General features: G+C 40.0%; 1 protein-coding gene across 1 annotated transcript; it reads right to left on the reverse strand.

Annotated features, from left to right (window-relative positions):
* LOC141969024 (solute carrier family 22 member 15-like) lies at positions 1 to 25,048 on the reverse strand. Its single transcript, XM_074924379.1, has 12 exons — positions 24,941 to 25,048; positions 23,224 to 23,370; positions 19,373 to 19,505; positions 18,545 to 18,709; positions 16,777 to 16,906; positions 14,831 to 15,052; positions 13,078 to 13,218; positions 11,309 to 11,394; positions 7,045 to 7,153; positions 2,599 to 2,671; positions 1,933 to 2,096; positions 1 to 959 (listed from the first exon to the last, which is right to left on the reverse strand). Exons 1-12 carry the CDS (start codon positions 25,028 to 25,030, stop codon positions 956 to 958), a joined length of 1,464 nt encoding a protein of 487 aa, XP_074780480.1. The 5' UTR covers positions 25,031 to 25,048; the 3' UTR covers positions 1 to 955.

Consider the following 25,048-nt stretch of genomic DNA (forward strand, 5'->3'; position numbering starts at 1 on the left):
GATTTTCTTTTTAATAACAAAATTGTGTTGGCCATCAGAAAACTGTAACATTTGTGATGTATCTCTTCCAACATAAATATATTAACTGTTAACCAAACACACATATCGCCCCTCACAAGAACAATTTCCAATTCGTGTGGAAATGTACCGGATTATATACTATTACATACATTATACAACAGATGACTGGTGTTCAGTAATTTCTAGTTCCGCGTGTACAGCTAGAACTTAATAACCTTTGTCTAAAAGGTTACATTTAAAGGAGAGGATGAGTATCTCCTAAAGGCCTGACATCATTTTTCCAATACAATATTATTTTTATGTATCTGTTCACGTACAACTGTATTCAGAAATTACTTACTCCCACAATAGAACCCATTTATTCTCCTTTCAGATCTCCTGTTCAGGTTTCTTATGCTAGACATAATAAGGCCAACAACTCAAAAAAATCTTTGGTCTCTTCACACTGTGAGGTATACCATAATTTAGAGGCAAAAAACCCTCCAGAGAAAACTAGCATATACAGGATGCTGTTACTTTTCACAATTACAGCCTGCCTGAATATATAGAGCCATCTAAATTTTAAATTATATACATCACTTCAATTACAACATTACAGCTTAATCTGAAGCTAGCAATTACATTTTGTAAAATAAATTAATACTTCACTTTAAGAAGTCACAGAGAAGTCCAAACATCCAAAGTACACTCTTGTTAAGTCATTAAGGCAGAGATTTGTCACCTCTTTTCTCACAAGCTTTGATCAACTTCTTCCACCTTCTCAATCTGCCTCCACATAAAACTGTTCAACATGCTACAAACAGCGTTATACATGAGTCCTCCAACATTTCCTGTGAAATATATACAGCAAGAATCTGCCCTTCAATTGTTATTGCACCTTCTCAGTGAGTCTTCAATTTCCACCACAGACAGGCCTTCTGAAACGTGTTTTCTTCTAACTGTTAAAAGGAAGAAAAGTAATTATCAAAAAAGTTTACATGTGTTATTTTTCTTGTCCTATTTTATAGGCTAATGAATTTTGGTTTTCACATTTAATATTGACTTTTTTTAAACATCAGAAGTGAAATTATAGTCAAAAAGCCCAAAATTTTCCATTTCAACTGAATGCAGTATTACTATGTGTTAGGCATAAAAGGAAAGCATAATAGTGTGTATAGTATGATAAGACTGATCAAGTACAATAATTACCAAATAATTAACAAGAAAAAAAAACGTAAGGAAAACATATATTCTTTTATATCCACACTAAGCCTTCTTAGTTGTAAGCTAACAACTCCCTTCTTACAGGAATTTCCCTGCCCACTCCCTTTTAAAACTAATTCTTCTGGGAAGCCATTCCCAAACTTAGGGGATATACTCCACGTTTTCTATTCTACTACCTGTTGAAACAAACAGAACCTTCATTTCCCACTTCAAATGTTTTATTTAGTGCATATCAACAACAGGAAAACACTTCAAATAGCTCTAACCCAGGAGACTAATGAAGGAGAAAACACTTCCTCAGCTATGTATTAATTTTAGATTATGTTCCACTACAAAACATGACAAAAAGGCACAATCCAAGATATGAAAGATATGCCTAGTTGTTTTACTGCAAAAGCACAGGAATGTTGCTGAACATATTGTCCCTGATTATTTTAGACTGCCTTTCTAAAATTTGTTTTCCTTTAAAGCAACAAAATAGTATTTATTTACATATTATTTAATGCAAACAGGTAAAAACTGTTAGCCTTCTTGTTTTTAAGAGCCAAACAAAAAATAAATTTAATCTCTACTGAATGCAAGAGAAAGATGGCTTTAAAAACTTCATGCACACATTCATTCATGCACAGTCTAAGCCATATGCACTAAATCACAGCTCCCATAAGATAAAGGGGAAAATAATGCAAAGCTACAATAAAAAAATATTACTCTTCGTCTTCGGTTTTCAGCACTTGGTATTTGGAACTCTGGAGATCTTCAATGGTCTCGGCAATTGGCTTATTTAGTGTTTCTGGCAGAAGGAGAGTCAGGAATCCCGCGGAGAGTCCACTGATTCCAAACACCATGAATGGTACAGAAGGACTAAGAGATTTCTGAAATTAAAAATCCACAGTAAAAACCCAGCACTGTTTCCTGCTCTTACAATATATGGCCCATATGAACTGCAGTCAAATCCAAAAGACCGCAACTGCTCACTCCAGCAATTTGTGCAATTAGCCATATACTGGTAGAACTAAGAAACCCAATAAACGTCCTTTCACAGGAACAGCTTCATAGGAAAACTGTATGTGCCTAAAAAGTCAGATATTGAGTGAGCCTTAGCAGTACCAAATACATTATATGACAATCATTTCACTAAGAAATCAAATGCTAACACAACGCAGAACATTAGATTGTTTCCAAAAAGGATAAAATACTAGGTATTTATAAACATACTGTTCATTAATTCTTTTAAACAAGTGAACATTATTTAGTTTTTCATAAAAACAAATTGGTCTTTAAGGAATATAGGCATATGTGGTACCAAAGTAAGCAAAGTGCTTTTGAGACAATACAGTAAATCTGAGTTACATGAAAAGTAGAAAATAATCTTACCATAGATGGCACAAATGGAGCCAAAACGCCTGCAAATCTGCAAGACATGGAACAGACACCCAAGCCAGCATTTCTGTTTCAAACAAAGGATGAAAGGTTTGTAGTTTCAGAATCCACAACTGAATCATGCATGAACATGTGGTGGCACTGTCAGAACCAACTTACACTTTTTTTTTTAAAGTTATCAATAGTCTTCATTTAAAACAAAAGTAAAGACCTCTAGCAGTTACTCCAAATACTTTTTTACAACTAGCTGCTAGCAAGGTAAATCACACCCTTTCAAATGCCAGCAAAACCACCCTGTTGCTCAATCCTTTACAGAAGTTTGAACAGAGAGGTTTTCTAACCTGCCACAGAGGGTGATTTAACTGGACATCCCTGTGCTGGAAGGGGAATGATTTCAGTATCAGGCAGGATCTTCAGAGGGGAGATCCTGAATGCTATCTCCAGCTCAGGCCATCAGCTGCAGCCTCTCTTCTGCCAGCTCAGGTTGCACAGATGAAAAGTCAGTGCTTACCTCCAGACAGAAAATAGCTATCTGCCAGAGTCAAGCTTGAAAACATCTGGCCAGATGTCACTAGAGTGGCTGCTGAATTCTGGGCCCCCTTCAATTTTCAGACAAGTTTAAAACAATCTCATCTAGACTGTGATAATCAAAGCATGAGTAAGAACAGCAGGATCCTCTTCACAGAAAGTTACAAAAATCCTCAAAGTCTTTCATTTCCCAATCAAATGCAAAAATCTTCCATCTCTGTATCACTCCTAAATACGGTCTTTAACAGCCCCTTCAGAGGCTGACATTGGCACCAGTCACCAGGGAGACAGCAAGAACAGGCTCGTGGTGGCTGTTCTATTCCCTACACCTCTCAGTTGCTTCCTCTCATTCATCATCATCCTCAGTCACATCACTGAGCCGAGCTGCTCCTCCTCACCCTGTTTCCTTTTCTTCCTCCAAAGACAGGAAGACAACGACATGACTAAAGATGACAAGCAGAGAGGTGACATGGGTCACTAGTACAGCAGAACTGCCCACCTGCATGTCCCTTCCTAATGGCCCTTTGCAGAGGTTAAGGGAAACAGATGATGGAAGGAGCTGATGAGACACCAGAGACTTTGGTGTAAAAATAGACAAAGCAACCTTTTCTCTCATCAGGTCCTCTTGGGAAAAGGAACGCAGCAACCCATGCTTCCTCATCAACCCAAACCCCACAAGACAAGGCCAAGCACCTCCCCTGTCAGCAAAATCCCTGAGCAGATGAGCCACACAGCACGCGTGAACCATTCATTCAGAAGCCTCCTTCCCACTGACCCTAAACCAGTCCCTATCCAGAGGGCTGATGGCTTCTTTTGGTCTGCCAAGAGGGAGTAGGGCAAGAGGTGATCCTAAATGCAAATTGTGCCATTTCGATTCCAATGCAAAACGAAAGTTGTTATAAGACTTTGGGATACCTTTAATTCAGCATTCCGCAGTCTGGGCTATGCAGAACAGTATCACGGTATCCAAGGGGAAAAGGCATTCTCACCCAAGAACTATCAGCTGAGCCTTCCTGAGGTGCTGTGCTGCTGACAGCTGGTCACTGTCTCCTCTCTCACCTTACTGCCCCAGTTTCACCCCCCTCGCGGGAAGACCCACTAAACCTGACTGACTGGACGTGTTCCTACCGTCCCACGGAGCAAGCAGGGAGCTATGTCAGCCAAAGCAGCTCCACAACCAGGGTCATCTCATCAGCTGGGGGCTTTGCTCGAGCCAGTTAGTCGGGCTGCAGCTGCCTGGCAGATGACCTGTGGCACACCCCGAGCTGTGCCACTTGCCCAGCACAGTCCCCTGAGCAGGGAACAGCCCTGCAAACACGCAAAAACCTCTCTGCTGCTGGCACCTAAAATTGCACTAGGCTCACCAAGGGCTGCTCTTCAACAGAAAGAATTATGGAGAGGACCTTGTAAAGAGAGCCAGAGGTTAAAAGGGCAAGTATTTTTAAAAAGTACTAATTTATCTACCACCACTGACATTAGGGGAAAATACGATAGTTTTCCCACTGTAGAAATAAGCAAATAAGATTTCCAAAGCTGTGTTAGACAGTCCAGTGATCCCACTCTTCTTTCACCCATCACATACAAGGACATCATCATTTTGCAATCATCTTATGAAAAACATGTGTTTTTACATCTCTATTACTACAACATGATTACATTTTGTTCCCAAAGACAACCTTCCTTTCTGTCCAACATGCAACAGCAGTGATGTTTTCTATTTTTAACTTTTTTATTCTCCAGTAGGTATTTTAAAGACACATCAAAAAGGAAAAAAAGCCCAAAGCATGTACACACTCTCCAGCTTGCAGCACTTCCCCATTCCTAGCATGAAGTGTATTTGTCATTACTCCATGTACTAGTTAATTAAAAAAAATATACCTAACAGTCCTCATGCTCAAATAAGTAGTTTTAAATAAGGAGCAGTAACACTGAAGACATTTAATTTGTCTGCAAAACGTCCAACCGGAAAAAAAAACCAGCAAAAAATAAATTTATTCCACGTCCTCTCCCCTTTGAGTGATACATGTCTCATCACAGGGCACGCCTGAGCTCCGCTGCCAGGGAAATGCCAGGATCCCTGCGAAATTTTGCAAAGACCACCAGATGGTGCTGATGCTTTGCTTGAAATTAAACACTCACCCATCACCGCTTTTCTTGCATAAAATACAGTATTTGCAGTTAAAGTACCAGAGAGGTATCAAACATATTTTTAAATGTATAAACTGTCAGATGTGAGGAATGTTCATATAGTGTAACACAACAGTTTGTCATATTATTAAACACCAGTAGTATAATAAAGTTGCTAATTTCTTAACTGTCTTTACTCTTGCATTTTCATCACTAGCTGGCTGTATCTTTGACACACAAAGTTACTTTTTTGTCAGAATATTAATGCAGATTCTCAAATGAAGCAGCACTTGATTAATCAATTCTTTTTTTTTAAAATTTTCCTAATCACAAATGCTTAGTTTCAAAGACCCAGAGCCACTGCTGTAATCTCTGCTAGGTATGAGCTGTCACATACTTGGCACTGAATGTCACTGGGACTTAGGAACTCTGAGTAACATGAAAACAAGCAAAAGTTGAGGAATTAAAACATTTTCAGGTTTAATTCTCTTGATTCGCAACTCCAGTAAAGCAGAGGGGACAGGAAAACAAAAAGTCAAAAAAACATCCACTTAAATAAGGCCTTAAAAAGGATACAAAAGTCTGTATGGGGAGAATAAAAACAAACACCCACATCTCATTTCAGTCAGCATGCTTGGGGCTTGCATATTAAACCTAAACCTGTGCCAAGAATCACAAGCTCAGTATCTAGAAACAGTCAATCCACCTCCATCCTCACAAGTTTTACTGCAAAAACTGCATTCCCAGTCTAGCTTTGATGCCTCTGCAAAATATGGTAATTTGTAAACCTCAATAGAGAAAAAAAATCCAATCCAAGGAGTCACCCACATAATTATTTCCCGTCCCCAAAGCCCTCAGTGTCCTGGAATCAAGTGATTTATGTCACCATCCTAACTACTTCTACGGTGCTACAGGACACAGCTACCAGCTGGGACACCCTCCCACGCCACATCAGCTTTCAGCTTCTCCAAAGAGGGCTCAATTTCTGCAGCAGTTCTGGACTTGCTATTCTTGAGCAACTACTGCAACAGGGCTCAAATTCTGAACACGTACTTAAGAGTACCATTCAGAAAATCACATGGAACCAAAATGGGGGCGAGAAGAACAAGACTGTGGCATTGTATTTTCCTACCTCAGCTTTATCTTGGGACAACAAGAGAGAAACTTGACATACAGTTCATGACAACTATGAAAAATAGTTAACTAAGGCTTTAGCTCACTTGTTCATGAATTAAATAGTGTAAAGCAAATTACTGTCATAGAGAAAACATTAAAATGAATTGCATTATGAATATTTAATTAAATAACAGATATAGAAAACCACTTGCTTTTCAGCAGGCAAAGAAACATAATCATAGGGAGATAGAAGTATACAGAAGGACTGTAAATAGTCCTTACTGCATAGTCTATGTTTATGATGAAGTTTGCATGCACTTCCACCACATCATTATGCTTGGTTTTGCACACTGTAATTTTACTCCCAAAAATCAATAGTAGAAATGAGAAATATGACACCTATCATTGCAATGTAAGAAGCTGGGTTTCATATTTTTATTCCGAATTCAGACCTAGAGGAAGTTGCCACAAACAGCCCAGGAAAGTGCACTGGTGCAAAATGTGTTACTAATAGGAGAAGCCCTTCCAACCCCTGGCAGCTGCTGTAATTAGAGAAAGAACTCATATCAATATATTTCAGGTAAAAATAGTTACAGATAAGCACACCAGCAATCGGTATCACTGTGCGTGACAAGTATTTTCATTCCCCCAGGAGCTCTGTTGAATTACCTCAGTACTGTTGGGTACAGTTCAGATGTATAAATATACACGATGTTGAAAGCGGCGCTGACCATCATTTTTCCACATAAAGCTAACAAAGTGGGACTGAGGAGCAGACCTTTCAAGAGAGAGAAAACAAGCTGTAAGCATAAATAGTCTGGTTTCTTACTCTTTCTCACACAATTTTGAAAACAACCAGTCCTCTTTTAAGAGACTGTCGTGCAAAACCAATGTTGCATCCATATGTATTTCAACTACAAGCAAAAAAGCAGCATCTCCCTTCTTCCCAACCATTTTAAGAGCTAACACAAGAACAGATACATAAAATTGTATCCAGGACCAAGAAACTCTGACCCATTCTGGGGGGAAAATATAAACTATCACAGCTCTAAATGGACTGCTAACACTTCCAGCTCCGCAGTCAGAACACCTTATCAGGTAACTGCGTCTTTTGACGGACAACATAGCCTCCTTGACTAATCTATTAGGTAAAACCCATAAAACTTCATTCACCCTCAACAGTTTTTATTTGCTGCCCAAGGACATCCTGTTGGGACTTAAAATGCAACAGCTCTGTAATTGGAAAGAACAAATGTTATTGCAGCCCAGCTTACTAATGGACAGAGTTTAGTTGGCTAAACTGAAATGTGCATCTTTTGAAGTCCAAAAGAAACCTGGCTTTCATGATCCTGATTTTGGTTATGGTTATCTTTGCACCATCCATTTTAATAAAAGGAGAATTCCTTTTTTTTCTTTTTCTTTTTTTTTTTTTTAAAGCATGAAGGAGAATGAATGCTCTGATTAGTTGTATTTCAGGTTCTCTTCCTCAGCACTGAGTTCAGCATGTTTCAGTTTAGATGAAATGATGCTGATTAAGTAATGGGAAAGTCTGATTGCTGCTCAGTTGCTTTTCTTTTAATTTTGTCCTTGAATATTTTCAGTTCTATTCATATGATCAAGTCAGATTCTATTTCAACTGAAGCAGAAATTAAATTGTACATAAACTGAAATCCAGAAACTTGATTTAATTTCTTGAAGCGTGATACATTTTTGCAGTTATTTATGTAATCCATGCAAAACAGATGCAACATTTTCATCCAAGTCCTCCTTTTCCTCAGTAAGGACTGGAATACTACATACACTTGCCAGATGTAAAGGTGTGAACCTGGTCCTCAGATCCCTGCTGTCAGAAAGCTGGGACATCCCTTCTCTTCCATCAACCAAACAGGAAGCGATGAAAAAGAGATCTGTTATTCTCAAATATGTTTCAAAGCTTGCTGTCCCTCTCCCAGGGAGACTTAAATTGAACTCTGCATATCCACGTATTAGAAACATAGCATTAGTGCACTTGTAAAGTTTTGGTCTTACTATTAAAACAGAAGAAAGAGTCTGTTTAGACAGAGAAATTAGTGCTCAGAAGCTCAGGAGTGAATTTGAAGTGCACTGTCTCGTCTCCTCCAGGTTCCCTCCCACAGGGAATTATTGTGGGATTAGAAGCATACTGGAAGTTCACTGCAAGCCAGCTTCCTTATGTAAACCAGCCCAGACACAGTCTTTACATTTTCCTCAGTCTCAGAGCATATTTTTAGCAATTCTTGCAGAACAGTCCATTATTTTCTTTACATCTAGAAAATGTAATGCCGTTAAGCAAGAATGCACTTTCTGCTATGAGGATTCTGCTGACCATTTACAGGTCATTTCTAGGTCCAGCCAAGCACATCCATGCAGCACCTTCAACATTTCTATTTCACCTATTTTCTATTTCATTTATTTCACCTAACACCCTTTCACTTGAATGTCCAATAGAAGTGGTGTGCACACAATTCTGCCTGAAGCATTACAGTCAGGGCAACTGTTTCAAAATTTGGTAAAAGACAAAGCTGTAAATTCTTAGAAAATTCATGTATTTGAATTTTATTGATAAGTGATAATCTTGCATTAACTCAGCTTTGGACTTTAGAAAAGGAAAGTGGGGGGAAAATAGTAACAAATGATGCTGATGTTCAACACCTTCTAGAACAGGAGTTGCTCTGTGATTAAGTTCTGATGCTATCAATGCCATTAGTAGTCTTGTTTGCAGTGCCATTATGTAGATTCACCTGTCATCTTCGTAAGTTCACTTAAGCAGTACTTTTGAAACTAAAGGAGTCTTTAAATTTGCTTCAGAAAAAACTACCCGCCAAGGAAGGGCATTTCTCAACACAAAAGGAAATACCCAACATTAGCAAAAGCTGAGGCAAAATTGATTTGAGGAACTGCAAATTTTCTTTCTTCAGTGGAAAGCGTATCAATGGAAGTCACAAAAAAATTATTCTGTTCAGCGCAAGCAGATAAATCTAAACAGAAGTTAAAATCTAGTTCCCCCTAGACTAGAAGTCGCCTTTGCTTGCTACAGCAGAGCAGACACAAAACGCAGATTTTTCCATGCTTTACAACAGCTTTTGAAAAGAAAGAATATTACAGCTCCATTCTCCCCACACTGTCACTCTCCCTCACCATCTTCCAATCTGATACTCACACAAATTAATTGATGAGTTCTAAGCGATAAGGAAAGATAGAGCTGAAGGGATGCATCAGTTTCAGTTTTTACTTAATCACTGAGAGATTTTTAGTCTCAAATTCAGTACACATCTTTAATAACAGAAATGTTCTTGGCTTATTCCACAGGGAAGATGACGTGGATCAGGTTCTTATTCACAAGTTAGCAGAGTTATTTAGAAATCGAGTGAAGGTCATAGGCATGAGAGGCAAGTGCCCACTTAGTTATTAAAACCTTTAAATCCTTGCAATAAAACCAAGGAACTTATCAATCACAAGAATGAAGACTTAGACAAACATAAGAAGCCTTCTCCTTTGAAATAGGAAGGTCAGAGTAGAGATGCAACAACCCTCATTTCATCCACACTGACTCATCTTCATCACGCTGGGAGCTGAATTCCTTTCTACTTAACTGACACAGATCACTCTGGGCCAAGAACCACAGTAGAAAGTAAGACATTTTAATGGGGTTAAAGTCAAGTCAACTGGAAAAGGCAGAAGACTTCCTGAAATTTAGCAGCTCTTCAGGCATTATTACCCTATCCTGATTAGTCACTACTGGTTTTCTTTAATTTTGTATGAAAATATATAAAAAGAAGCACAAAGAGCAAACTTGTTGGAACAAAGGAAGAAACCCTCTCAACAAAAGGAGCAACGAAATATCTGAAGACTTGAATTAACACAAGCATGGCAAATAGGATTATGGGGTATTTTATCTCTGTCTTTCTTCCTGAGACTCTTCGGAGATCAAATTGAAATGGATGCCAGGCAGCGTATATAACTGTTCAGGATAAGCACAACCTATAGAATGCTGCCTTGTAATCACATCACTGGTGCTCCTCAAAACACTGTTAAGGCTAAAGCATTTCTACTCAAGAGATATGAAGAAAAGTACAAGCAGAGAGAGGCCACTTCAATCTGTTAGTGTCGCACAGACATAACTTTCAGTTGGTAAAATAAGTATCAGTACAGAAAAGTTGGGACTTGAAATGGAAAGAAAAGCAAAAATACCAACCCAAACAAACATATCACTGACAATGTTAGAAAAAACCACATCTTTTGAGATGAGAAATGTACTTGATGATACTCCACTATTACCAGGAACTGTCCCCACAACTGCATAATGCACAGCACGAGATTGAGGAAAGCAGCAAGCTTCTTGCCAGACCTACAGCTTCCATATTGCAAATCTGACAGCCATTTCTCTTTTTCAAGTGCAACATTTTTTTATGGCTTTTTAGTGGTTTGGGTTTTTTTAATGATTAATTAAGCTTCTAATTCAGGAAAACCTCAGTTCCTATTTCTATAAATATTACATGCCACCAAGCCAAATGTAAAATTAAGCTTGGCAAGATCCAGCCAAACTAACATTACACAGCACTGCAGTCTGCCTATTAAATCCAGTATTTTAAGGTAAACTGCTTAATAGTGATAAACGAATGCAGTGCCAGTATTTGAGACAGAATGTGATAGCTTGGTCTGACTTTCAAAATGCCAAGGGCTCGCAAGTCAGACAAACTGTCAATTAACAGGGTCAAATGATGCCTGTAGGAAGTTAAAAGCAATATAGACAAGACCCTGACCAGCCCCAGAAGGAAGAGACAGGGAAAGAGAGAGGTATAAATGGACAGGGCTTTAGGCCCCGATATACTCAATCACTAAATACTCATGAAGCTGTTTTGTCAGCCTTTATCCTAATTAACAAACATCTCCTTTAGCAGCACTACGTACTTACCAGCGTTTGTTGGTAAAAACATGGTCAATATACAGGCAAATCCTGCAAACACCAGAAAACATGTCATAGTTTTACGTCTTCCAGACCTAGAAGGAAAAGAGCACCCAGATAAAGATGGTAACAAAGTCCTTTAGTATTTTTTGAATTTATCTGCAAAACACCAACTAAAGTACACACCAGCATTAATAGCAGTTATAAACCTACTGTACTTTGCTAAGTGCTTCAAAAAGCTTTCCTATTTCTAGTCCAGTTTTGATTTCTAAGCTACTGAATTTGTGGCCTTGAGAAGAACCTTCAGCAACAAGAACACGTAGACTTTGTCTTCTCTGTACTGAGCGAGGCAATGGGCCCTGTCACCAAAAGGGTATTACAATGCATACACATAAAGATCAATTAATGAAAACGTAATTCTAATTCTAATCTGTATGCCTCTTTCACAACTTTGCATAAATATATGCAGTTATGACACAGTAAAACTATTTTGAATACTTTTCTGTCCAATAGTATATGCATGGAAACATGCAAAGGCTATTTCTACTGATTAAGGTTTCAAAATAAAAAAGACACAACAGGATAGAAAGTCATCAGCCCATCTCCACATCTGCCATACTTAAATATTTCATAATTATTTGCAAAGGACCACAAATGAAGATATTAGTAACAATTTGGAGGCATGTAGAAATACTATACATGCTTGTAACTTCATGAACTCTCTCAGCTATTTCTAACTACTACTCCATACTAGTAGAACTACAGTTTATCTGTAACAAACACACAACACTTGTTTTTAAGATCTTCTAAGTATTTTTTACAACAAAAAGCACTATACTGGTCGCTAAAACTGAACGAAAACAGGAGCTGGCTCATCGCATTCTGTTTTGCATCCTCAAAAGTACCTATATACTTCAGGAAAACAAAAGCTTGAAATTTACGATTCATTTGACAAATTACAATGGAAAAAGAAATGAGGAAGAGGGCTTGTGCAGTTTGTTTTTTAAATGCATGTCCTTCACTCAGGCTTCTTGGGCTTGAGGTGAAGGGTGGCTGGTGGGTTTGATCGAGCTGACAGCTTTTTACAGCCCAAAAAACCCAAAGGGTGACATCCTCACCTAACTAAAGAAAATGGGATTTTTGCCACTGAGCTCAGGGAGACCAAAGTATCATTACAAAGATACTCAAACTGAAGGTTACATGAAACCCTGAGCAGCTCTGGGTTGCCAGACTGTTCAGCCTTTTGAATTCAGTACCCACGTGAAGGATGGCCTCCCAATACACTGAAAAGTATGAAAATACATGGACATCAATCATTCATGCCTTAACCAAACCTGAACAGCTCTCACTTCAGAGTTCTCTTTGGAAAGCTTAAGTAAAAATGAACAATGCTGAAAACTGCTTTCAACTGCAGTTGGTAGGCAGTACAAAAACAAGTCGTTCTGAATCAAATACACAAGATTTAAGTATCTATAGCTTATATTTATATAACAAGGCTACTCACAATTTTTCTCTAAACTCCAAACTTGTTTGGTAACATTAATCATTGAAAAGCTCATCTCTGAGTAATTCTAAAGATGAACAAAACTAAAAAAGAGTAGAGATAGAAACTCAGAGTCCTATTTCTGTATCAGCTGTAAAACCCCCTGCAGTGGAGTAAATTCCCAAAGAGTCAACACTGTTTAGAAACAGTGAAGTATCTTACTGAGAAAAATGTTAATATTTTTCTAGGCTATCTATAAACAGATGTAGAAAACTAGGAAATAAGTTTTTCTTACCAGGATTTCTCAATAAAAAACATGCAGAGAGGAAATGCTGGAACTTCTGCAAGACCAGAAAGAGCCACATTTAAATACAGGTTTCCTCCTAATTCACCAGCATTTAAAGTTAGTCCATAGTACACAAAGCTGCAGACATACCTACAAATAACCACAAAAGTTATATTACTAACATAACTAGCCTTTAGGACTAAAAAATTATTTAAAAGGTAAATTATGCTGAGTTATGGATTAGCTATATTGAGTTGCATGCTGGGAAGAGAACTCTTATTTTCCCCCAAAATGGAAACAAGGCAAAGAGAACAGTTCCTACTTAATTTCTTGAAAGAAAACAAATGCTCATATATATGCACAGGATAACTTTCAGAATGTTCTTAGCTTGCTTTTTTTCCTAGGTTATTTAATAAATCTAATAAGCTTAACTGTAAGCAGCTAATGCTTATCTGTTGCCAAACAATCCTATTAAAGAAAATTGTATCTACATCCACTGCTTAACACAGAGTGTCTTCCCCAGAGCTAGGGAAGGCTTCCCCAGCAAACCTAGTCTCACTTTCCTTGGAAAGCACAAAGCCCCCACATCCCTGCCCCACAAAAGCCAACACTGGTTTGGAAAAGCCACCAGGTATTGCAAAGACATTCTGCCTGTTCCCTAGTCGCTCCCTTACTGTCCAAGCAAAATCTAGGCCAAGTGATGTAGAAAAAAAGTTTTGCCCAATACAGGGAGAAGCAGCATGTCCTCCACCAGCCACAGCTGAGGGTAGTGAGCAGCAGCACAAGCAGATGGGTGACAACTGCTGTGACACCATTCCAACAGCACCACTCACTGTATCTCAGCAGGGTTTCAGGCCACAAAACAGTGCTGCAACCTCTTCTTCCAGGAGGTGAGAATGCCTTTGTGCAACTGCTTATCACCATAATTACTTATTTACCCAACAGCAATTCAACAGTCTAAGATGCTTCTGGAAAGATCCTACTGAGCAAAGATGTTCCTGCTGCTCCTCCCACGTCCTGCAAAACTCTGCTTACCCCACGCATCAAACTACTGATTTTTCTCATCCACATCCTGACAACTGTCTCAAATGACATTGAACTTTAAAGCAAAAACTCGTTCATGCATTTTGGAACAGAGCTGCTCCTCCAAGAGATCTTAGTTCAAGCCAATCTGCAACAGCAGCTGCCGTAACCACCAACCCAACACCCTCCCCTCCGCAGGCCTTCCCTCCACTTATTGCTAATACACCCTCCTGTGCTTCAGGGCGATCCTTTTTTTTCCCCAAGCTGTAACACTTCTCAAGACAACACCTAATATATATCTATCTAATATATACCTATGCAATCTGTATTTTATTTTCCCCAGTTTTCTTACACACTGAACCTGTGCAACGTGCTTTTGGGCTCTTAACGCCTATTCTTACTCTAGGTTTCTACTGTTGGGTAATCCATCTTTCATGGTTCAAATACCCATGCTTTCAGTAATTTCTGCTGCAGCTTCTCATTTCACTTAATGTAAATACCATGTTCTCAGCAAACTATTCTTTCTGCTTCAAAATCTACTCACACACTGAAAATAAAATGAAATAATAATGAAACGTCAACTTTACAACACATCATTTTAGATTATTGTCGGCCATCAACCAGCAGATTTACAATTTAGTTTTTGAGGGAAGAATTTTTAAAAGAAAAGGATGAAAATTTTAATTGTTTCCTCATGTTTCAGTCATTCACAGGATCTCAGTGTCTTGTTATCGCGTACCAGATGTACATAAGTACGACGGTTCGCCACCGAAGGACTGGGTGTTTTATTAAGTTTAGGATGCCAGGTGCCAATTCATCCTTTCTCAAAGTTCCTGCAGTTGGTTTTAATTTTAGAGTTAATCTCTCTTTTCCATTACCAAGGGCAATATATTGCAACACATCTTCAGCTGCTGCCGTTTTCCCTTGGGAATACAGCCATCGTGGTGATTCTGGGAGCGTACTAACAGGAAAGAACAGAAAATCAATCATGACAAGTTCATTCATATGAACACAGCACTAAATTCAATCCCTCCATTTTGCAGATCAATACTTTAAAAAAGTATCGATACAAAATCCAGAGCAAAACATTCTATTTGCACTGTTCTGCGTATTAAACTCCACACACTGTGATAATAACACAGTTACCCTTACAGAAGGATTCTTGGAGATGCTTAACAGGGCCCTCAGTTACATTGGAAAAGTTTAAATTTAAATCTTGACTTCTGCTGAACTGACTTTTTAAGAAATGCTACACTAATATTATCCAGGCAGCACCTCAAATCCCAAATATCTCAACAGCTCACACAAAACTTTTTTGCACAAAGTTTATTTTAAGCTTCTCCCTTATGGGAAGGGCTCTGACTTGCAGTGGAGAGAAGAGGAAAAAAACATTACTGGGGAATTACTTGTCAGGTGCCATTACCAGCTCATCACTGCCTGCATGAGTTTAAAATCTCATTCCCAAGTATAACCAGAATATCCTTGTCTACCACAGCTTCAGTTCACAATTCCCATTTTTTTCAGGTTGTAGAGTGTGCTGCTGCTTTTATACAAGCTATAAAATAAGGAATAGAGTATTTTTAACTGAATATTTTCCTGGTACTCCTAACAGAGATACACATCCTACAATCAAACTAAACTTCCATTACTTCAGAGGATCACAGTATTTTTAGTATTTAGAGAAGTAATTTTGTTCCCATCAGAAACAGAACACCATAAAAGAAAAATATATTATGCAAAACTTTTCCTCAGTCCAGAAGCTTTGTTTTCCTTGAGTACAAGATGATGGGGGGTGGGGGGATGGTGTATTCTTTAACATAACTTATTTCAAGAGCAGATATCTAAAATATAATTTATATTTAAAAAAAACAAGTAAAAATCAGGGGTTTTTTCTGTCTATGCTGTATGCTAAACATTCCCTGTATAAATGTGCAGACAACCTACTACACTAATTCTTTTATTTCTTGTGCAGCTTTAACTAGTGATCAGAAGTATAAAAGGTGTATTACTTGATATGTTAAAAGAATATTTCTTAACAACATAGGCCAAAGCTTGCACTTTTAATTTCTTAAATATTGGTGAATTTCATAATCATTTTTATCATAACATCCATGTAAGAATTCTAAATAGGACCACCCAAGCCCAACAGTGCTAGGAACAGATACAAGGGACCTCAAAATCAAGCAGACACATCACATACCATGCTAAAAGGGCAATTCCAAACGCTCTCACTTATTTCCCTTGCACGCATGTGTCTCAAAAAAACTCTAAAATCCCTCTAGGATCGCTTCCAAAACTTCTCAAGCAGTGAAGCCCTTTCTTGGCAGGAGGCAGCGTTCCTGGCCAACGCTGCAGCTCGCAGCCTCTGGCAAGCCTTCCCTTCCCCAAGCAGATTTGTAATTGAGTTTTATTGGACAGCTGGCACACAGCTGCTCTTTGCAACGCTGCCCACAACTGTAACAACATGCAGAAACACAAGCTTGTCTTCTGGGTAACCCTGACCTTCTGCTTCATTGCAAACTGCTTCTTCATTCACAACACGATTTTTCTCTCGCTTGGTTCACAAAACCATACAGAAAAAAGCCATCCTTACTTATACCCCTCCCAAATGAGGACACAAAAGAAGATTATTGTTAAATTGCTACATCGTTTTTCTTATTATTATAATGCACGTGAACCACTTACAAAGACAGAAGGAGGAAGATGACTCCTGGACTGTTGGATACCAAGGCAAGGTAGCGCCACTGTTGTATACAGTAACCCAGTAAAGCATAAACAGCAATGCCAACAGCAAATGTCAAATTAGTTAACGAACCTGAAAATACAAGACCAAAACCGTGACTACCGAAACCATTGGCAAAGGAAAAAGAGATTCTTAAGCAGAAACCAGAAATTCCTAGCCCGTGATATACCTAAATAAAATAGCAATTTTATGATGTATCTTCACAGCATTTGTGAACCAGCTGGCTTAAACATATTACACAATCCCAGTGAAGAATAGCATTGTATAAGTGTATGGGGGTTGTTGGGTTTTTTTTCCCCTTTCAAAAATGGTGATACACAGCAGAGAGCAAGAAATGAACAGGAACCTATAGACTAAAGAGAAAACAGGAGGACAGAAAGGGGAAGTGTTGAGCATGAACAATTTATTTAGGTCTATTAAGGCAATCTTGAATAGAGATGGCAAGCTGGAACAGAAATTGGAAGGCAGTTATAAAAGTACAAGGAGTGAGTTCAGTACAAAACCAGCTACAAGCCAGAGGTTTATTGCAACTTCCAATGAACAAGCGTAAGTAAAAATGTTAAAAACATGGGGCCAACTAGAACTCCAAAAGCCTAACAACAAACCCTCTGCAGACTAACACAGAAGATCTTGTACTAACCCAGAAGCTCTCTGCTATCGCCCACCAAGCCTAACTCCCAGCCAACACCTAGAAGAGCTTCTTCAGCCCTGCTGAGCTGCCTCCAGCAGCTCCCTCTCCTTCAGCCCCTGGTCAGTTGTCCAGCACCTCTTTCTCAACAGCTGAGCAGAACTAGAATAAAGCATCTAGAGCAACAAGCAGCAGGAAACAGACTGTCTCTTCGGTCCATCAGGAGGCTGGCCCTGCAGGGACAAAGGCCAGGAGAGCAGAGAGAGACAACAGGGCAAGGGGGAAGGAGGGGTGGGAGAGAGAGAGAGGGCATGAGTCAAAAAAGTGAACCCAGGAGAAAAAGAAAATTCAGCTCTTTTTGAAAAAAAAAAAAAAAAGTGGAAAGCTATAACTAAACACAACTGTCTCCTACATCACCAGGAGTCTAAAGACGAAATAAGAAAAATAGTAGAATGAGGTAACTGAAGAAGTAAGAGAGAGAAATATGCTTACAGCCACAGCAAGTCATCATTTGGACCAAGTTTTTCTCCGTGTTGTGCTAGCCAAAAAGGTGGTACAGTCTGAGCTACTCCAGCTTTACAACAGTCTGACATGCAAGCGTTAAATTTATTTTAAGCCTTGGCAGTGGCATATGAAAAAAGACATTTAAAAATACTGGACAGTCAGCACATTCAGCAGTAGAAAAAATACTATCCTGGCCCTAAGTCATTTTGTGGTGAAGGGAAACTTCAGAACACGTTCAAGAACACCTGCCCAAGACACCATACAGCACCATTCTGAAGTTGGCAGGACCTGCCAAAACAAGTATTCTTTTATCATGTATTGCAGTGTACAAACTGAGAAATTTTAGGAGTCAATTACTGATTTTAAAGCACCAGCTTTGCTATTTATCAAACAAACTCTATCCCATCTTCCTTATCCAGGCACCTTTCCCACACAAATTAGAAACTGGATGACTCACATCACACTTTCTGACTTACACTACAAACTGATTTTACTTGGCATAAACGTACAATGTAAGGTACTGATAGTCAGAACAATACATGGCACAGAAATAATAATTAAATATTCCCAAATCCCACCTGTAAATGACCAAAATGATTTTCCTACATATTCTTGTGTTAGGACAAAAGACACAAGAGCCGTTCCACCATTCACAATTCCAACAAAGAAACGTGAAACTGCAAATATGTCATAATTCGGCGCTAATGCTGTGACATACCCAAAAACAACATCAAAAAACAGACCTGCAGAGAGAGAATAAAATGTAATTAGTACTTATGCTACACAGCTTGAACTCAGAAGAAAGGCAGGGACCCCAGTCACTGACTGTAATGAGTAGTCTATAGTACTCATCTCTAATCTCTTGCATTTGGCTTCTTGAAATCACACCATGTGAAAATTACATTCATTTTCAAGTCACACACTTGAGGTCTGCAATGCCAAAGATGATGTTTCCTTGAGACAACGTTGTCATTCAACACTAAACCCCTCTGGCTGCAAATGCAGCTGGAAAGCAAAACACCAGGACTTGAGTAACCCAATCTAAAGATGCTCAGGTAAATCATTCTCCCCCTCCAAAAATAAAGCAGATTATTTTTATCGGCAACAATATGGTTGGGCAGTGTGTGGAATACTGTGCTCCAATAGTGGCAGTGATAGCAAAACCAAGGTTTTTTTAATCTCCCATCGATATTCCAGTGACCCCTACGTTGCTCAGCGCACTCATACTAACCAATTTTAGTGCTGCTCTACTCGGAGTGAAACCCTTCCACAAATCACTGACTCCACATCACGGACAGAGCAGGTGACCCACGGGCAGCCTCCAGGTAGGGTGGCCCACAGGCAGAAAAGAAAGAGATGATGTTATCCCTGTAGAATGCTTAAGAAAAACCTTTTAAAAACCTTACCTGAGATATACACTGGTTTTCTGCCCAGTTTATCTGACAAAGGGCCAAATGTGATATTTCCAATAAGCAATCCAGCAAAAAATAGGGAAGATGCAAGGCTTACTTTGTAGGCTTCTTGTTCGATTAGGTACCACTGTCAAAAAAAGAATCTCCTTATTGTTAAAAGTATTAACACCAAGTTGCTGGCTTCCTCAAAAAACTATCAAAATTCTTCTCTTGCCACTTCCCACTTCTTGCTTTATATCCAATTAGAGTTTTGTTCAAAGTTTGGTAGGTAAGACAGCAGTAGTCCTATTTTTTTCTCCCCTAAGAGTCTCACATCTACCTTCTCCCCCCCAAGAAATTTCATTATAACACATTATAAGCTTTTAACTTGGTAAGTATAGCTAGTTGCACCCCAATTTCCAAGCTTTGGCAAGGCAACTTATCTCAAGATATTAAAACAAGGAAAGTCTGAATTGTTAACAGCTTGGTCTTTTCAACATTGACCAAGTGTAGCTATTTCAATGAACAGGTAACAAAAATTAAGAACAGCTCATGTTCACTACTGCTGTACTTGAAGAGTTAATGCTGTGCAGCAATGCTTCCTGAAGCAAGAGTAATCCCTGGTGCCTTCCTCATCATGTACATGTTGAATTGGTGAAGAGAATCAGGAAGGGATTATGGGACGATGTCCTTGTTTATAATGCCTACTCTGATAATTTGTCTTACTATATACATGCATTTATAATCAAAAGTCAGAAACAAATGATGGGTTTCTTTATAAAATGGACTTTCTATCTCATCCAGAAGCTAAACTAAGGCAGCGTAATCAAAAATTGGAAGAAAAAAAAATCAACTGACAGCAAGTTGAAATCAGAACAAAACTTATGGTATTTCCTGAGAGAACAAGGCACACAGACAGCTTATGCAGGCCCTCTGCTACGAACAAGGAGAATCAACACTCACAGGAACGCACTGTTGAGATTACAAACATTGCTGGCAGCAGGAACTTGGGAAAGAATGGCAATCAGAAAATCCTAAATGACTTTCAGGGAAAACAATTTAACTGATTCAATGCAAAGCTTTACCCAAAGAAACAGTTAGTCATTATTTGAGTATTTCAAATAATTCCCAGTGTATTTACTGGAAAATTTACTTTCAAAAAGGTAGCTGAGCATCATGCTGACTTTGTAAATGACAGTGCAGTACATCCTTTGGGAAAAGGAAGATGGACCCTAATCCCACTGGGGTTTTTTTAAAGAAGTAGGTGGCTTAAAAACAAACAAACAAAAAAGCCTAAGAGAAGAGGCCCATGGCCAAAATCCAATACAGCAGACTAGGACCACAGCCCTAAAGTGTCTGTCTTGAATTAATATAGATCCCCAAAGAATATTAGGAATTTACTGAAACTCTTATTTATAACAATCTCAAGAAATGTGCTTTTACTCAATCAGAACTCAAAAGTGTAGAGAAGACATGGCTCCATCCACCCCCGAACCCACCAGTTACCTGTCCTCTCCCCATCCAGGAGCCTGCAAGATGCACTTTTTTAGTCCAATGGACCCAGTGTTCCAGCAATTCAGAGTTTTGGGGGACTTCTGGATACCCTGGGAAGGTAAAACTCCTGTGCAGCAGCACTTGCAACAGGTTTCTACTATACCCCGCTGGGTAGTAGATTCTACCCTATCACACTAGATAAGGATGTAGCCCCAAAACTTATGGTTTAACTTTTTGAGGAGACTTCAACAATTAAATATTCCTGGGCAGGAATCCTCACCTCAGGAAACCTCAAATATAAAAATATCACAGCATGTACTCTCCAAGGCACAGAGCACTGCTGGCTTAAGTCCCTCCTCTCCATGCTAGCATGCCACAGCATACAAATCTCAAACTCCCAGTTCTTGTCTGCAGACTGTTTCAGGCTGATGCAAGAGACAAAACAACTTTATGGTCCCGGATGTGGCTGTAAAAATCAACTTCCCAAAGTAAAAGATGATTTCTACACCAAATGTAGGACATTCCTGAACTCACCTTCCAAAGCATCAATTGTTAAAGCAGGGGACTGAGGCGATGCCAGACCAAGAAGCAAAACTGCATTCTCCATGAACCAAGCCTGAGCTATTATTTACAAAGTCTTAGTTAAACCAAAATTAATTACAAGGATTAGTTCTTGAAGCAGAACTGAAGTGCTGCTCTGCAGCACTGCTGACCTCCAGAACAGAATAGTGCCCCTGCCAAACCACAACACAACTGAAAATATTTACAGTTTAAGCTCCATCACCAAAATAAAGGAAATGAACTTTACAAAAGCAGCTTCCTCTCTCAGGACAGAGCAAGGGAAAATTCATTGCTTTCACAAACTGTTACTTGTGCTAATGCTTATTAGCATGTTACTGGAAGATGCTCATATTTTAACCAGTCTGATATAATAATCTGTGAAGAATATAACTTCTAAAAGAATACGTCTATCTACTTTGTTTGCACAAAAGGAACTTGTTAAATATTTGTCAAAATTAACGGTGGCTTGCCAACAAAGATGCTGCCAATTTTGCTATCACCAAAACAGACATCCTCTCAGCTCTTTAAATCCACGTGGCAGTTTGGTTTAGTTACCAGACCACTAGCATACAGCAAAATATTAACCAGCATCTAAAGATTCTATTAAAAGATTATTAACAATATAGTTTTAAACATCTTACAGTAAAGTTACTGAAATGAATGAAAACATGTATTTGTTTTGATGAGCCTTGAGAATTACTATGTTTTGGAAATAGGGACACCAGCTTCTGCATTTACAAACACAGTATTAGTTAAAAGTTGCTGACTATATAGTTAAAATTTCTGATTATAAATTAGGCACTGTCCCGTATCACGCATCCTGCTAAGACTCTGAAAGTGAAGGGTGATCTTGGAAAACAGGCTAATCAAAAAATCTTTTTCTGACAAAGGATATGATCAATATTGCATCATTCCTTCTTATGTCTAGTCACTACATTTCTCCAAGATAAAACATTACACTGTCACATTTGGGATAACGGGAAGGAAGCAAAGATTTGGCATCAGCTACACCCAGTGCTAACCTGCCTTATACGAGTTTACTGACAACCACTCCAAGAATCCCATCAGCAGGACTCTGACAGCTCAGCTGCAGGCCAAGTCACCCACGCAGCCTTTTTTCCTGGCACTGGCAGCGATGCTTCAGTCACTTACACTTGCCTGAGTGATTACAGCCCAGGGACCAGCAAAAAGCAAACGCAGCCTCTGGCACAGAATTCACAAGGCATGAGGATGAAGGGTCAAGCTTCTGTCCCACTCAGCAAACTTCAATCTGTTTCATCTCCCACTCTCACCACGCATTAAAATACCCCGACATGTGGTGCACGGGTTTCATTTTCATACTAGTTTTAATTTTTAAGATCTATCTGCTGTGAGAAACTAATGCAACTCCCGGTAAAGCTCACACGCACAGCAGATTGTGCAGATAGGACAAATTGAACCTTTTCTTGGTAGAAAACAGGCATTAGGAGGAGCTCATCCTGAATTCTAGAGTTATAAACTGTAATTAAATGACTGTTGTTCATTAGTAATGAGATTCTAAAACATCTGAAACCGAAAACAATATAAATAGGATACAGATAGTTTCACGTAAGTTAGTATTAGATTTATGTTACAAAAGCTAAACTAATCATTTAGTCATATTTTCAGATTTTAAAATAAAAGAGCCAGATGGGTGGGTTCCAACACTTTTTAACAGTATAAGCAAAACTTTACATTAAGTCTTCCTCAGCTTTTAGAAGCGCCACGTCCCGCACTAGTGGCAGAAATCCCAGGAAGAGGAAAAAATGGTCAGGCATGATGGAAGTACTTGCCTCAGTTACTATAGATGTGAAGTTGTCCACAAAATGGATATGCTTGGCCAACTCAGCTCTGCTTGCTGCAATTCCTTCTTGGTCTATACGATACTCAGGCACAGCTCCCACAAGCACAATAAGCATGGACTGACAAGCCACGTATACCTTAAAATAAGACACAATCACTTACCATAAAAAGTCCCAAGAAGACCTGATGGAATACTGTAAGCTTTTCATTAAACTAACAATTAACAGTTTCCCTCTCCCCAGCATCACGAACAGAACGCAGTCAGTCTACTACTTTTAAATCCCCAGATGTGACCACTGAGGCTGTTGGGAGCAGCAGGTACCACACCAGGTACCAGTGCACCTTCAGTGAAAGCTTCATCTCGGTGTGCCTCCTTTCTGCTGCAAAGTTGTTCAGTTCTTCAGGAAAGGGATGTTAAAAACTTCATCACAGTTTCATAGCCGAAATCTAACACTTATACCACGGTTATTAATTTAAAAAATAATTATTTACTTCCTATACTCAAAGAATACAACCTGTAGTGACAAGTGAAAAAAAATAAGTCGAAGATTGTATTCTTAAAAGTCTCTGCTAGTTCTTTCCATTGCACAGACTGAAACCTTAACCTGATCATTACAAAAACTAGAACGTGCAGGAATAAAAATATTTTCATAAAGAAACCCTTACAGGACTATTTATCCATCACTATGGGCTTCAGGATGTTTTGAAAGTCTGACGGGCTTTGGATGTGTTTTTATTTTTTTTAACTTAACATGATCCTTAAGCGTATCCACTCATCAGTGATTTTCAGGACGTTACCACTGACGGAAAAGTTTTGAATCTACATCAGCCTCCATCCTTGGGCCCCAAGCCTTTGGTGGTGCATCTGGCGGGACGTTGTTTTCATGTGCTTTTATCTCGTGCTTACCTTAGGCGTTCTTGCAGAACCAAGTTATAAACAAGAACCTGCCGTCAGCACCATCTCCCACCCGCACAACAGTGTTTTAATTCAAAACGCAGAACTGCACTGACAGGAGGAAGCCTGTTCGGAAGAAACTAAGCGAGTGAAACATGTTTGCCTGCGGGGGTGTGGGCACTATTTAAATCCGGCACCCTGCATACCGCTTCTCACAAGAGGTTTTAAAATAAAAAGAATAAACCACCAAAAAACCCCAGTTGCTGTGGTTACACTCCCATTTCCTTCCACTCTGCAGAAGTTTAAAAGGCGCTCTTCGAGAAGCGGAAGATGCGCACAGAAATAAGGAAAACGGACCGTGAGCTCGGAGAAGTTAAACACGCGAGACGGTACCAGGCGAGGAAGACGCCTGAGCAGCGACTTGCCGAGGGAGCGAAGCCCAGCAAGCCCTCCCGAAAGGCCCACGGGGCTCGCAGCGGCGTTCGCCACAGCCATGGCGGGGAGGGCCGTGCCGCGGGGCGGGGGGGGGCAGGACCCCCGCGGCCCGGCCGGCCCCGGGAAGGATGCCCGAGCCCCCCCGCCGGGCCCCGGCGCCAGGGCCAGCCCGGGCGGGCAGCGGGGCGAGCGCGGGGGCCGCCGCCCGCCCCGAGCCGTGCGCTGGCCCCGGCTCTTCCCCGTCCCGCCGCCGGGATGCTGCCGGGGCTGCGGCGGGGCCCCCGGGGCAGGGAAAGAGAAACCGACGCGCTCCGACCCCAACCGGCCGAGCAGCGAACGCCGCAGGGCCGAGCGGGAGCGCCGCCCGCCCGCCTCACCTGCAGCAGCACCAGGAGGGCGGTGAGGCGCCGCTGCCCGCCGCCGAACTCGCCCGCCGCCCCGAAGGCCTCCTCCAGCCCCACCGCCATGGCCCGCCCGCCGCCACG

This window comes from Athene noctua, chromosome 21 (genome assembly GCF_965140245.1).
Source record: "Athene noctua chromosome 21, bAthNoc1.hap1.1, whole genome shotgun sequence".
Classification (NCBI taxonomy): domain Eukaryota; kingdom Metazoa; phylum Chordata; class Aves; order Strigiformes; family Strigidae; genus Athene; species Athene noctua.